Source organism: Oreochromis niloticus, linkage group LG20, assembly GCF_001858045.2.
Source record: "Oreochromis niloticus isolate F11D_XX linkage group LG20, O_niloticus_UMD_NMBU, whole genome shotgun sequence".
In the NCBI taxonomy this organism is placed as follows: Eukaryota; Metazoa; Chordata; class Actinopteri; order Cichliformes; family Cichlidae; genus Oreochromis; species Oreochromis niloticus.
This window is the reverse complement of record NC_031984.2, coordinates 28,046,653-28,062,137: the sequence shown is the minus strand read 5'-3', so window position 1 is coordinate 28,062,137 and position 15,485 is coordinate 28,046,653. Positions and strand designations below refer to the sequence as shown.

At 38.5% G+C, this 15,485-nt stretch overlaps 1 protein-coding gene across 3 annotated transcripts in view; it reads left to right on the top strand.

Moving 5' to 3' along the window:
• ptpn11b (protein tyrosine phosphatase non-receptor type 11b) overlaps positions 1 to 15,485 on the top strand; it is a 34,316-nt gene that overhangs the window by 15,472 nt on the left and 3,359 nt on the right. For 2 of the 3 annotated variants that reach the window (XM_005454123.4, XM_005454125.3), the window contains exons 3-15: positions 5,073 to 5,267; positions 7,402 to 7,594; positions 7,799 to 7,918; positions 8,106 to 8,219; positions 9,329 to 9,425; positions 9,641 to 9,720; positions 9,895 to 10,050; positions 11,076 to 11,207; positions 11,974 to 12,128; positions 14,127 to 14,194; positions 14,320 to 14,471; positions 14,717 to 14,817; positions 14,917 to 15,042. In XM_005454123.4, coding sequence (XP_005454180.1) covers positions 5,073 to 5,267; positions 7,402 to 7,594; positions 7,799 to 7,918; positions 8,106 to 8,219; positions 9,329 to 9,425; positions 9,641 to 9,720; positions 9,895 to 10,050; positions 11,076 to 11,207; positions 11,974 to 12,128; positions 14,127 to 14,194; positions 14,320 to 14,471; positions 14,717 to 14,817; positions 14,917 to 15,004 — 1,651 coding nt within the window. In that variant the 3' untranslated portion in view covers positions 15,005 to 15,042. The remainder of the gene's footprint in view (positions 1 to 5,072; positions 5,268 to 7,401; positions 7,595 to 7,798; positions 7,919 to 8,105; positions 8,220 to 9,328; positions 9,426 to 9,640; positions 9,721 to 9,894; positions 10,051 to 11,075; positions 11,208 to 11,973; positions 12,129 to 14,126; positions 14,195 to 14,319; positions 14,472 to 14,716; positions 14,818 to 14,916; positions 15,043 to 15,485) is intronic. The other variant, XM_005454124.4, reaches the window with a different exon arrangement.

Sequence of the window (15,485 nt, the reverse complement as noted above, 5' to 3'; positions counted from 1 at the left end):
TGACTATTGAAGCTTGTGCTAGCTTTGTAGCTGATGTGTGGTGTAGGCCTTTTACAGCATTATTACGAGTAAATAACTTTTAAATGAATCGCACCAAAAAAAAGAGAGAACCAAATGTAGCTGCCTGGAAAGGCCATTATGACTCATGTCTGATTATCTTAATAGTCAGTCTTGGCATCTATAACTATATGAATATTGAGGTCCGTCCCTCCCTCCCTGCTCATCTTTCCCCCCCGAACATCATCTCCTCGTTTCTCCCCTTTCTCCTTACTCTGCTCCACGAGGTGAACATAAGAAGGAGGGGGTCGGACACAGCCGCCGCTCTGAAGTCTAAAACGCTAATAACAGCTCTTTGAGGGTTTTGAAAATGTAATCAGCTCAGAGTTTCAGAAAATTCAAAGATGGAGAAAGTTTGCGATGGAAAAAGTTTGGCCTTAATTTATATACGAGGCAAACTTTATAAGGAGAAAAGTCTGGTCAAGTTTTCTCCGTCATTTTTCATGCTCTTTATAGCCTCTAAAGAACTCAAGGAGAAATTTTAAGGGCAATCTTGAGAGAGAATTTTTGCAGGGCAGATTACCACAGAGAGCGACTGGATTTTCTTCAAGCCTCTGTGTTATGTAATTCTAGCCTGAGTTTACTCAGATGTGTTTCCACTGCATTCATGCTATTTATAGTCAAGTTCAAGTAGCATTTCACCATTTATTGTTGTGGATACCAATCTGTGAATTTTAACTGCATTTGCAGAAGAAAAATATTCACACTACATTTAGTCAGCGTGGGGAAAACGATCTTTTCAGCATGTCTCAGTATGAATGTTATTTCTCACTTCATGAGATTGCCTAGTTTAACACCCTCAGTTAATAGTGGAGACTTAAAAGTTTGTGCTGACCTGCGTGTCTTTTTCAGAGAGTGACGCTACAGCCGCGACTGCTGTCGGAGCTGTTTTTAGCATTTCCATATACAATACCACAAAGATGCTGTCTACCCGTGAATTATTGATGCTTACTTCCTCAGCTCGTGTTTAGACTTCACCTTCCTAATTGCAGTGGAAGTACAGCTATTGTTTAGTCCCGCGATAGCTGTTACGAACTGCCAGTAGAAGAAATGATTGTTGTCCATATGCTCAAATATTAGCAGTTGTCTTTGAGCTCGGATATCATTGCCTGCTTATGAAAATGTAGGCTGATGGGCAGGTTTCTCAGTTGTTAGAAGTCACTCTGCTATGGTGGGTTTTGTTTTTTTTCTCTGTTGGGACAGTCTCGAGATGTAGAAGATGCTTAATTACTGAAATTTTTTTCTTTTTTTTTTTTCTTTTAGAAGTCAGGTTAATAAGGTGTAGTTTTACTGAAAAACACATAAAGGGGAACTAAAGTAGAGGCCAAAACTGTATCAACTTCAGGTTGATAAGTGTACTTTAAAAGAGATTTCTCAGAGGTGTCAGGATCTATTAGTGCAAAAATATTGCTTGGAATAGCTTTAGGGCAAACAAGCAATAATTTATGTCCTAGGCTTTGCAGATGGATAAGTATGTGGTTTTTAAGTAGTCAATTTCTCAGTTGTCTGTGTTTTGTGGACTTCATCTTGTCAGTGTATTAGTTTAGAAAAGCTGATTTATATATTATTTATATTTTAAAAAACAACCCTTCACTTTTATGCAGTGGTGTGGCTAGAATATGGAGACTAATACAGCACATAGATGTGATCTGGTTGCAGCTCTGGTTGTTAATAAGCTGCAGTTTAACAATGTGGTGATCAGATGTAGAGGAACTGCAAATCATGTGTTTGTGCTTTCACTTGGTTCCCTCGATGTAAACCGGCGCATAGCATAATCAAGGGCACTGTCATGTTGCATGCTCTGTCTGTTTTTTCAGCAAAGGGGGATTTTGGTGTAGCTTAAATGCAATTTTAATCAAGCTTTAAATCAAACTTACTACATTTTACTGTGACTCACTATGTGTATATATGGTGAGTCAGTGCAGTTAAAGAATGTAAAGGTTATGTGTTTTGTCATCTCACTAAAAGCTAAATATTCTGTATTTTTGTGATAATTTTGTAAATTGGTCAGTACTGTAGCGTTGTTGTTATTACAAACAGTTTTAATCCTTCTTTCATAGTTCAGTTTGCACTCTGAGCTTAAAAAACAAAACAAACAAAATGAGTTGTGTTACTGCCTGTTTTATATGTGGTGTTAGGTTATTAAGTCAGTGGAAAAAAATGCAGCAAAAATCGCTCTCATTGAAATTGAGGTGCATTAGTGTACTCTCATGTATGCTATCCCCTCTTTGCTTTTTTACATTGCTCTCCTCGCAATGAGACACGAGAAAGCAGGAGTAGAGCATTTAACACGATGAGAAATCGATGCTTCTGATCTGTTGTTTAACTGACTTTGCTTTGAATCATGTGACACGGCTACTTCAACCTTCCATTGTTTTGTTGCAACTTGCTGCTGGATTTCATGATCTGTCACATAAGCTTAACAGTGTTGATGATAATGATACATTTACTTTGTTAAATTTGAAGTGCAGCACACTGTGAGACTGCTAGTATTGAATCTTTTAACATTTTTACCATAATGCTGAAACATACAGGCATTAAAATCGCAGCGGATCAATTTAAATGACTAATACAGTCTTTAAATAGAAAAGGATTGCTCAGTAGAGTCCATCCTCTTGTATACATCACAGGTGCTGTATCAAATGGATTGTTCAGTAAGATGCATTTCCAGGTCACAGGCAGGACACGTTGATATTTATAAATAATTCATATATAAAGTCTTTAAATACATTCAGTCAGCATCAGCATGTAGCATGTTCTGTAACCCAGTGGCACAGTAATGCACACTAACACTGATTTAGCATTTAAATTGGATAATAAACATTTAGTTGATTTAATTCTCCTTGACTTTTCATTTTGATTTTCCTGCATGCTTGTTTTTGTTTTTAAATATTTTTAAAATAAATAATCATTTAATTTCTTTACATGTAAATGAACCAGATAAAGTGAAGATTAAAAACAGTTTTCAGTTGCTAGTGGGAGTGGATTGGATGTGTTCAGCAGCAGCAGGAGACTGTCTTTAGAGTAGCTGTGCATGATGCGTTGAGGATATGGGCACCAGCTTGCTAGCTTTGCACAGAACTGCTGTCTTCTCCTGCTGGATTGTTAACCATCCGATGTGTTTTGGAAGTTTTAATCAAATTTCTTATTTGTTCTTCTGCTTCAGGATGTGACCTGAAACAATTTGCACATTTGCTGATGTACCTAATAATTCATGCTGTATTTTTCAGGGGCTCAGAGTTACTACTTAATGGCGATAAATGTTATGGTTGTGAATGCCAGCAACTGTAATTATGCATGCACTCCTGTCAGACTGGTGAGAGTGTTGGTTAATGTGTACTAGAATAGACAGGAGTGATCCAGAAACAAACAAAACAAATTCTGTCCTGATCACTGAAACAACCAAAGCATTTATGACCTGTATGGATTTCTTAAACGATGTCAGATTTTGAGAGAAGAGAATGAAAATGTGTTAGGATGTGTTTGACTCATTCCAGAGTTAATGGTGTTAAACTCTTAGAGAACAGGAGGCTTTGGCCGGAGAGTTGAGGAGGGGCCTGTAACGCAACTATAGACTTGTGGCATCCTGCCAACAGCCACTAATAGAGCCATGAAGCAATTACCAGGACACACTGAGAGAGGGGAGTGGAGGGAAGGATAGATTATGGGACAGATAAATACAAGAATGGAGGATAGGATTAATGATATGCTGAGCGGGAGGATGGAAAGAAAGAAAAAAGGAATGTAAAATTCATTAGGACAACAAAAAAGTGATGGAGGGAAATGGGCTTTGTGCTATTTGATATGACCATTAACTGATAATCATTTTGAAAGAGAGAGGAGACTGTTGCATCTCGACCTGCAGATTAGATAGATGGTCTGTACTGCCTGACTAACTCCCCTGTGGTCCCTAAATCTGGTGGGGGTGTGTGTGAGCGTGTGTGTGTGTGTGTGTGTGCATGCGTACATATGTGCGTGTGTGTGTTGTCCTACTTAATATGTTTACAAAATGTTTTGTTTCTCTCTTGGGAAAAACTGTTGGACTGAATCACTGCTATGTAAATCTGCTTTACCATTTGCCATCTACAAAGTACATTTATCAGCTGAGGGTTTTTTTTTTCTTTTCTTTTTTTTCTTCTTCTTCACTTGCTTCCAGGAAGATGTATTATAGATCAGTACAGCATATGTGTCTGTGTGAGTCAGTGTGCATTCACATTCATATGTACCTATTCAAACCAGCCAGAGGACTTTGAATATGCAAAGTGGTACCAAATGTTTTGTGGCTTATCAGTCTTTAAACTTGCCAGCTGCATGCATTTTGTTCCTGCAATCACAGTACAGCCTTCCTCCAAATGGATATGAAAACTACAGAGGATTAAAAAAAAGAAAAGAAAAGATGATCCTTGCTGAGAAGATTTGTCTTATCGAAGTCAAAGTCAAAAATGTTTGATTTGAGATTAAATGCATCAGTTATTTGCAGCTTTGTGGTGTTCCTAGTCTTAATTATCTTGGAATAGCTTATCAAAACTGCTTATTGAATTATATATTTGTCATTTAAAAGCTTTTATTATATAAAACAACGTGTTTGAGTTTGGAAAAGCCCCAGTTTGGTAAGTGATACAATTGGTAGATTAGTGCAGGAAAATAAAGGAGACAGGTGAAATGCACTCTTTAGATCTTAAAATAGGAACGGCTTACTTGATAAGCTGGACGATTTATAATTTATATACATTAATGCTTTGGAGTGTGGGTTTTTTTTTTTCTTTCTTTCTTCCCTCCTCCTCCTCTGACCGTCCTTTTCCCGATGAGCATATACTCTGTATTTGTGTAGGTGGCTGTTTATGTGTTTGGTGCCTACATGTCTGCAGGGGAACCAGTGAAAAGGGAAAATTCCACAGAGAAAAAAATACTACTTTGGAGTGAGTCTACTGCTGTTTGCATTCATGATAAATAAATGGTAATTGACTGAATTTCCTCTTCTTCTTTTTTCTTTCTTTCTTCTTTTCTCCCCTCAGGCGTAAGGATGAGGTGACCCACATTAAGATCCAGAACACTGGTGACTACTATGACCTGTATGGAGGCGAGAAGTTCGCCACACTGGCCGAGCTGGTGCAGTATTACACTGAACAACAGGACCTCCTGCGCGAGAGGAATGGTGATGTCATTGAGCTTAAATATCCGCTCAACTGCAAGGACCCCACATCTGAGAGGTGCCAGTGCCAAAAAAGAATGAAATAGCCCTTTATTGTCATTGTACTTGTACAACACCCACACATGCAGATAAGTAATATTTGTATAGAGCGAACACTGTGAGAGGAGAGAGATAAACTTCTGAGGTCAGCCTGATTACTTTTATTAAGACTTATAACTATATGAAAGTTTATTCCTGGCCACAAACAGTTAACTCTTACTGTTATTGCTTCAGGGTGTTACACTACTGCATCTCATCCTGTCAGGAGAAGCAGCTAAACCACCTGAGAACCACCAGTGCAGTGTAGAGGTCTATGTCAGTCTGTAGGGGGGCAAAAAACACTGTGGGCAAAACAATCTTTTTAGAGTCAGGAGCACTGTTATATTATTTGTTAAGCATTATGTTTTTGAGATTTACTTTTCAGTGTAAAATTTACAAGTTGGATAAGAAAGCTAGCAATGTGGTACATTGAATGAGTAGAAATAAAAAGATTTAACATCTTATCAAGCTAAATATTTAAAGATTAGTATATTGTGAATATGTTAAATGTAGTCATAACTAAATTCAGATATCATGGCTTCAAAACAACCCTTTTCATTCATTGCTACAAGGATGTTTTTCATTAATTGCTAATATATGTGGTAATAAATTATTTCAAAACAAAAACAGAGTCCCAAACTGGGTACTAAATGTATTTTTAAAACAAACAAAAAACAACATGGCAAATATCAGGTGACATGAAGTGGCTCGGTATAATGATGTCAATTATAATTTGGGCTCAAATCGGCCATTAACTCATTATGTACACAAAAGTGTACAAAACATGTTTACACATGCAATACATCGAGCTAATGCACTACTCTGCACACACTCCAACATTATGCAATTGCACTTCGCAGTCACATGTTTAAATGTTACAAATCTTTGAACAAACTAAGTGGGCGGTGCTGCTGTTTTTTGTTTTTTTTTGTTGATACTCACCAAATATACACATCCTTCGGAGCGTGTACAGGTTGGATGCAGCTTCACACCTACACACCTCCTTTGAAACAGGAGACCTCTGCATCTGGTGTATTAATGCTAGGAATCCATGCATGCACTCACACACTTACAGGAAGCTTTTTAGAAAGCTACGTGGTCATATTTCTGCAATAATTTGCACAAAATGATAATCTAATATACAGTTTTGTGCTGAGGGGGGCTATTTACTCTCCTTTTCAGCACATCTGCACATTGCAATATGTATATCTAGTTTCTTTTTTAGGTTTAAGAACAACTTGTGATGTATGGTTTTGGTTTATGTGGTTTTTTTCCATTCTACATGCATCTCTTGTCAGCTTCCTGCGTGTTCTCGCTCACCACACAGGAAAAAAAAAAATGCAGACATGCAAGTTTTTCATCTTAACATCAGTAACTGAGTGAGGCGGCACTCATATAAGAGACACTCAGTCCTGAGTAGGAGTCTACGCTCACTATACATGTATAGACAGGCATTATGTTAAAGCCTCAAAGGTGCAATATGGAACTTTTCCTTTGAAACAGGAAGCGTATTACTAGTCCTCCCACTCAGTTGGTCAAGTTTTTGTTTTGTTTTTTTAATTAAACTTGGCTTGTTGTTCTGCCTTACAACAACATTCATCCACAGACTGGTTTTACAGTCTCTATACTAATTGGAGAAAATGATGGTAAACAAAGCCTGACAAATGTTTCAAACCCCCCAAAACTCAAAAATATTAATATGCATTGTGTGCCTTGTGTTCTTGAAAAGGTCTTAACATCCTCAACTTTGTATTTATTGTGTGATGGCCACACAATTAATTTCAGATATTCTCCCAGAATATCCAAAATGGGCAGACTTTAGGTCCAGTAGTTTAAAATGAAGATAAATTAATAATAGTAATAGCAAAAGGAGGGTAATTGTTTTTTGATTGAATTAAATGAAAACGTGAATGGTAGTTATAAAGGCAGTAATGATGGGCTAGTACCATGAAAACTTGACAGTCAAACACATGGTCAGGATTTCTGGTTCTCGGGGTGTTCTAGGGTTTACTTTTTGAGAAAGCCTCATATTTCACATAACGCCATCTTTTAAGTTTTCAGTCTGCCACTGATCATTGTTTCCAGACTCATCAAGTTCTCCCACTCCTCTCCAGGTGGTACCACGGGCACCTCTCAGGTCGAGACGCAGAGAAACTGCTTACGGAAAAAGGCAAAGCCGGCAGCTTTCTGGTACGGGAGAGCCAGAGTAAACCGGGAGACTTTGTCCTCTCCGTCCTCACTAATGAGGAGAAACATGACAATGTGGACCGCAAGACCAAGGTCACCCATGTGATGATACACTACCAGGTCAGATATTTAATTCCAGGCCTGCTAAGATCGACCAAGTCTTTTAAGGAGGATGTTGCGTAATGTTTATGTGGCTTACAATGTCTACTCGTCCTAGTTCAACCTGGACAGTTTGTATTTTTACGTAGGTCATGATTTATTTTTCTTTCAAAGAACTCCTCGGGCCAGCTGTGAAGTTGTTGAATTGTCGACTTTTGTCTTCAGCAGGACGGCAAGTACGACGTGGGTGGTGGTGAGAGGTTCGACACCCTGGCTGACCTGGTGGAGCACTATAAAAAGAACCCCATGGTGGAAAAAAGTGGCATTGTAGTACACCTCAAACAGGTATGGAAGCATTTTAACAAATTACAGCATCCAGGCTTTAAAGGCATCAATTGGGTTCAAATGTTAAGGTTGATGTGAAAATGTTTCTTGTGTCAAAATAGCTTTTTTTTCTTTCTTTCTTCCCTCCCCCTCTGGTCTGTTAACTGATCAAATCTTTAATCCTCTTGTCCCAACACGGCAATGACAGCCTTTTAATGCCACGAGGATAAATGCTGCCAACATTGAAAACCGGGTACGAGAGCTCAACAAAGTAGCAGACAACTCTGAGAAACCCAAACAAGGATTCTGGGAAGAATTCGAGGTCTGTACCGTTTAAACTTTCACTACCAGAGTCACTCATTCAATTTCTATCCTCTATCCTAGCCTTGTTAAATCAATTTAATAACCTGATGAGCTGAGTCATATGGGCTTGACGTAACTGGGGGAACTGATTCATGTTACTGTATTGAGTGCCATCTGTAGCCTGTGAGTCCGGCTTTTAACCACTGCAGTATGTTTTAAGAAAGAAGCCTCGATTTCTTTTTTTATTCATATTTCATATGTGACATGTTAACATACTATAAAATACATATAAAATTGCACCCATTTGGCTGCTTATATATGTAGATTTTCATCTGTCATTTATTTGTGCAGACTTACAGCTGTGGGTCTTATTTTTCCTTAGTTATTCGTTTCCTTGTCTATCATGGGAAGTCTAAATGTATTTCAGCTGTCTTAACCTTTGAGTAATGAAATTGGCTGAAGCTTAGCTTATCTTGTGGCATGCATTCATGTTCTTGTTATGTCGTTTTCATGCAACTGACAATTCATTAATGTGAACCATTTCTATTACGTCGGGGTGCAGTAGCTAGTTATCTCATATTTATTAGCCCAGTGCTCGTGCAGGTTTGTCTCGTTATTGGTCAACTGCTTGTGGTGAGACTCGGCTTCCCAGTGAATTAAATAGGTTTTTGGTGTGTGGGTTATTTGGATCAGGAAATTAGGAAACCAATGCAAGAATAATAACTAGTCTAACTGGATTTGTATTTATGGCACACCTGGTTTTAATTATCATCGCAAAGGAAATAAAGATTGATATAATTGCTTGACATATCTACTCTTCAAAAGCAGAGCCAGCATCTAAAATGAATTTTAATAGGAAGTATAAATAAAGAACTGTGCTGTTAATAATAACTTGTATGGTGAAATGTTTCCTCTTCATTGTACAATGTGGATGCTGCCGTTTTCCTATTGTTCCACTCCAGAGTGACCCCTGCTGTAGTAAAAGCCCATTACACTGTTAACTTTAATCTAGAGTAGCTCATATATAAATGTCTTCCTCGTAATTTTCAGTTCCATTATTGTGGATTTCCTTTTGTTCGAAACTTCCTCCAACTCTGTTTTTTTCTTTCTTTTGCTGTCAATCTTCAGGTACTTCAGCAGCAGGAGTGTAAACTGCTGTATCCCCGGAAAGAAGGCCAAAAGCCAGAAAACAAGAGTAAAAACAGATACAAGAATATCCTCCCCTGTGAGTCACACAGCAGCCTGCCATTTCCTGCCTCTCCAACTTCCTGTGGAAAGTGACACAAATAGACAACGTAGAGGCCTAAGCAGAGCATGCAGAGCTTTGCTTTGATGGCTCACAGCCTTTACGTTATGTTTGGGGAGGGGACAAAATCTAGTGTGGTCTCACAAAGCTGTAGACTTTTTGTTGTGTACTAATAGTTTTTACTTTGTTTTCAGTCGACACGACACGTGTTGAAATCAGGGAAATGGATCCTGATGTTCTTGGTTCAGACTACATCAATGCCAACTATATCAGAGTGAGTGTGTTCAGCATTAGATAAGACGGTGTGTCAACAAATGCATTATAAAAAAATATAGTAGTAATAATGAGTATTCTTGGGATTTGGAGAACATTTATCTGGTAGCATGCTAGGCTCTCATCTTCATGTGATCATAGCTGCATAATTATCATTCATGCTGTTCACCCATAGAGTATGCATGAAGATGGACGTTTTGTGGAGGAGGGTAAAGTCTTCATTGCCACCCAAGGGTGTCTACAAAACACGGTCGTTGACTTCTGGAAGATGGTGTATCAGGAGAATTCACACGTAATTGTCATGACCACAAAGGAGATGGAACGAGGACGGGTGAGCAGTTTGCAGCAAAGGTCCTCCAAATATGCAGCTTTATATTTTAGCAGAGGGTCTGTGGGGCAGTGAAACTCTTCCATGTACAAGATGCCTAAAGGAAAGCTAATGGACATAATGGAAATGTTTCCTGATATAATTTTTCTTTTTCTGTTATCTTCTTTCTTTATCCTGTTTCAGTGGATGGAAGAAAAAAACTGTCAACATAAAAACACATTTCTGATTTAATTTGAAATGCTCACATTTATGCATTGCTCTATATGAAATACTGGTCATTTTTGTTTAGCTTTTTCAGATGTAAAGCATTATTAGATGAATGTAGATTCTAAGATTGGTGTGTGGTCATGTAGTAGCAATGATGGCGTGTGTTAAGTTTGGGGGGAGGGGAGAAAGATGGCTGCTATGACATGTGAGCTGATTGAAAAGCTGCTCGAGATGAGCGGGTTCTTTCGAGGGTCTAATACTCGTCAGTCAGAGCAGTATTTTTCATTAGAGAGGGCAAATCAAACGGTGTTGGAAGGTCATGCTTCAGGAATTTTTAGTATCAAAAGCTTCGTTCCCGGCATTGTAGTGCATTTTTTTTTTTTTTTTAAATGCACACTTTGTTTCTTTTCAGTATCAGTTTGACTGATAAAAGACATTAATGCAGCAGCTCTTGGGCATTCTTTCATGCTTTAAAATATTCACTCTCCGTGAGATAAGATCAGCTTAATCCACACACACACAGGCACGACTTGCTCTTCTATTTTTGTGTACTTTACACGTCAACCTGAATGACTTCACTGATGTAAATAGATGCTACATGCACCATTATAAACCCTTTCATACATCAGAGGGATTTAAAAGCAAACAAATAAAAAAATTACAGCAGGATTTGTGCTTATGTTTAAAACTTTCTTTAAAACCATAGGCATCTAAGCTTTGAGTTAAATTTTAGGAACTACATCCATGTTACCCTTTGCTGCCAACCAATCACCTTTTAGGTTGGATGGAAAACTAAGTCTTATGTTTTTGTTCTGATTTAGAACAAATGTTTCCGTTACTGGCCAGACCTTCATGCCACTAAGGAGTTTGGAAAAGTGCTGGTGAGGAATGTGGACGAGCGGCCAGCACAAGACCATATCCTGAGGAAGCTGGAGGTGACACGTCTGGACCGGGTAGGGAACGCTCTATTCCCAGTCTGAGCCGACCCACTGACCTGAGGGCAAATTATCTCACACCACACATGCACATGCTTGTGTTTGTACACTATAAGCTTGCACTTGTGGATTCACGGATCCACAATCCAGTGCTCAGTTTTCTTGTGCTAAATGCAGAAATAAAACCTCTTTAATGCTGCGTTTGGCGCATGTATACAACAATAAGCAAAAAGTTCAGAGTGCCTGCTTTTCTTTTTTCTGTGTTTATTAATGAAAGCTTAGAGGCTGTTGCTTTGATCAATGAGGAACACTGAACATTTCAGGGGTGATATTTGGACACACACACGGTCTGGATGTTAGGTGGACTATAGCAGCAGAGATGGAATATCTTATGTGTTAACATTTATTACAGTTCTTCTTTAAATGGGTTAAATTTTAATTTTGATTTGAGTTTTTTCTTTTCATTTCAGTCTAGTTCCAGTTAGTTTCCAGAGTAGGTCTGTGTGTTTCAGTTCAGTTTTTATTCAGAAGAAACATGATCAGAAGCAAGACGTAGGCTGTTCAGAATAGGTGTGACAACACAAACAACACTTTGGTTTATTGAGAATTATGATGTTTATTTGAATGTGAGTTTCCATTAACCATTAACAGTCTCGTCAGGCTGATTTGGAGAGGAAATGTCTTAGGTTTTAGGAATCCTTTGGTTTTCGTTTTCCAATAGCTGGTTCTGTTTTTTTTAAATCGTTTTTTGGTAACTTCACCTCATAATATTTGTCACTTATAGAAGGAGCCTGTGAGGTACATCTGGCACTATCAGTACCTGAGCTGGCCAGACCACGGAGTGCCCAATGAGCCTGGAGGCGTCCTCTGGTTCCTAGAGGAGGTCAACCGCACCCAGAGCACCATTCCACACACTGGGCCAATTGTCGTCCACTGCAGGTATGACTAGGAAGAAAATGGACTATTTTATTATAGGATGCTCATGCAACTTCACTAATTCAGCGTTGGGATTATAAAAAAACAAAGAGATCATTTTCTCACACTGACAATAACAGTATGTTCTTCTGCATACACATACATAAAGCACTTTGTTAGAAACATCTGCTTTTTTTATGCAGGCTTCCCATCAGTTAGTGATGTACTGAAAGGTGAAAGTCTGTTGATATCAACATGGTGCGACTGGCATCGCAGTGACTTGTCTGTGATAGCACTGTCAGTACTGGGCAGCTGGTTTGACTATTTTGGAAAGTGCTGAACTCCTGGTGGTTTCTACAGTTTACTCAGAGTGGTTATAAAAATATTGATGACTGCTCCTTACAACTGGAAAGTGTCCCAGAGTCAGAAACCTTTAGTTCAGCATCAGGTTCAGTTCCTTGTAACCAGGAACTGAAATCTGAGGCTAACAAAAAAAACAGCTTGTTTGATGAATATCCATTTGGGGTTATGGTCAAAATTTGACATTAATACCAAGAACCCGGGACCCTTCCTGCTGGTTATAGTCCACACTTGGTATAGTGGCGTATACACTTTTGGCCTCGTAATGTGAGTTGGTCATAGTTTAAATATAGTTGAAACTAAAGCTGGCTGTTTTTGTGTTTACAGATTTATTTATCGTTTCCCTTTGCAAGTTTCGCTTTACTTTCATACTTTGAGTTAGTCACAAAGCAAGTTACCTCAAAGTGGTTTTGTGAACATGAAGAAGAAGAGTGGACTCCAGCAGTCTGTCCAGCCACCAGATCAGCAGAATCCCTTTGAGATGAGCTAAAAGTGCAAATCTACAGAATGTATGTCAGACTGGCCCCAGTCAACAATGCTCCTGTGGTTGTAAGGGTTAATCGTAAGCACCTAAATTTCACCAACTGAATTTGTTTTATTTATTTATTTCAGTTGGCCACTTGGGTGTGCTATGATTAAGGTTCATAATCTGGAGTTACTAACGCCAGTTTGGTTAACAACTTGTCAGTTTTAAATTTCAATCTACTACATCGACCACAATGTAGATTAAGTCCCAAGCTCGGTGTTCCTTCAGAAATGAAGGTTTAAACACACACACTCTTAATCTCACTGAATATAACTAAAAATAATAGGTCATTTTGAGGGCCTAACTATTAAAAGTCTGTAGAGAACAGGCAGCTGTTTGATCTGTTTTTAATGGCTACATCAAACAAATATCAAAACGAGCAACACACACATTGTTGCGATAAATGCAGTGTCTTGAAAAAAATCCCAAATTAAGTAACATTTAAAAAAAAATAAAAAAATTCTCAGACGTACAGTTTTGCACATACTGTGTGTCTATTGCGTTTGCAGACATGTTGATACCAAATGTTTAAACAGTTTTTTTTTTTTAGTGTGGTATTCTTTCTTTTAACACACCCATCCAAACATGTACTGTTAACACAAGGACGACACTGACCCGACTCTTAAACGCAGCGGTCAGCTGGCTTCAGATAAATCCGCCTCTATAAACAGAGATGTGCTTATGCACAGTCTGTAAGCAAGGACCAAGATGTCTGATAGCAGAAACCTTCACGTTGTCTCAGTACTGTTGACCAGTCAAGTTTGAGCAGGGTTTGGTTTCATGCAGCTCAACAGTCCATATTCTGGTTTTGCAGTCAATTTAGCTGTTTGTCAGCACATTTTAAACTTATCTGCATTTGTAAACAGTGGGCCTGATTTCTGCTGACTACTTTGAAAGCACCACAATTTTCCGTTGCCTTCACAGTCTACATCAGCAGACATTAATGGTGGGATTGTTGATGAAAATTGTTGATTTTTTTTTTTTTCTAAAACAATAATGGAAATAAAACAAGTGAAACCTCAGCTTATACTTTTGTGCTCAAATATTCTCATATGTTTTTCACCTGGATACTGGTGCTTTTCTTCAAGTATTGTAGCTACACATGGTTTTAACCTTAAACTCTCTTCTCGTTAAAGTGCAGGCATCGGCAGAACTGGCACAATTATCGTCATTGACATCCTTATCGACATTATTAACCGCCAAGGTATGAGGCTCAGATATGAAACTTTCTGGATTGTGAATCCTTTACTTTAAATTTTTTTTTTTTTTTAAAAAATGTATATATCTTTGTACTCCAGTTCTGCTAACGTTTGGATCTGCGTGTTCTAGGTCTCGACTGCGACATCGACGTCCCAAAGACCATCCAGAGGGTACGGCAGCAGAGATCGGGCATGGTGCAAACAGAGGCTCAGTATAAGTTCATCTACATGGCTGTGCAGCAGTACATAGACACAGTGCAGAAGAGACTGGAGGAGGAGCAGGTAATTGGCTATATTAGTGGTTTTTACTGCATTAAAACATTTGATTTTTGACGGAGCAATGAAGCCGTATAAAGTCTGTCAGTTATGTTTTAAATGCTAGAGCTGAGAGGCAAACCATCGGCATGTCAGCTGGTTAGACGTGTTTACCAGTTGCTCTTTCACTGCTGAATGTGGTTATAGTTTGAGATTGTTGAGTAATTTCAGTAGATGACAGATTTATTTATTTATTTTTTGTCACTTTTCAGAGGAATAAGATGACAGAGAGGGAATATTCCAATATCAAATATCCCCAGATGACCAACTCGAGGTCCAAGCACAACATGACCTCCTCACGCTCTTCTTCTGTGTAAGTCCAACCGGCATACAAGTGTTAAAAACATGTCATCATAGGACTAGCAGGATTTGACACTGGGTTCATTTTCACAGTGAATATTTTCTCTTTTAGGCTGACAAACGACGATTCATCAAGCGTATACGAGAACATAAACTTCAAAAGCCCTCAGACATCTTTCAGCAGTAATACCAGGAGGTAAAATCGGCGCCGTGGACCTCCTCTTCTGTCTGCCTCTCTGTAAGTGTCAATTTTTATTTCCACGTTTCTCAGAGATCCATCCTTTAAGCTAGGAAAAAAAAGCCCAACAACTTGTTTCATTGTTTCCTTTTCCTTCTACCTTAGTCAGTTTGGAAAGCTACCACGAGCATTGCTGGTTTCACATGCTGGATTCCATTAACTGTAAATGTAGCTTTGGGTAGAACAAAACAAAACTGTAACTTAAGCCTGACGTGTCAGAAAATGTTTCCCCTAAAATCAAAACTCAAGGTGTTCTTCTGCTGATGGCGGAAAGTTCTGTTTCTTCCAGTGTTGAATTAATTTTCCGTGTGTAAGCAGAAAGGTACTTTTCCTATATTTTTCAGTTTTAAATTATAGGTTAGCCAGAAGCAGCTGAGTTGGCTTTAAAGAATACCAGCGCTCCCTTTTTTTAGAGCAACAAAAGACTGAATTTAATTTCAAAT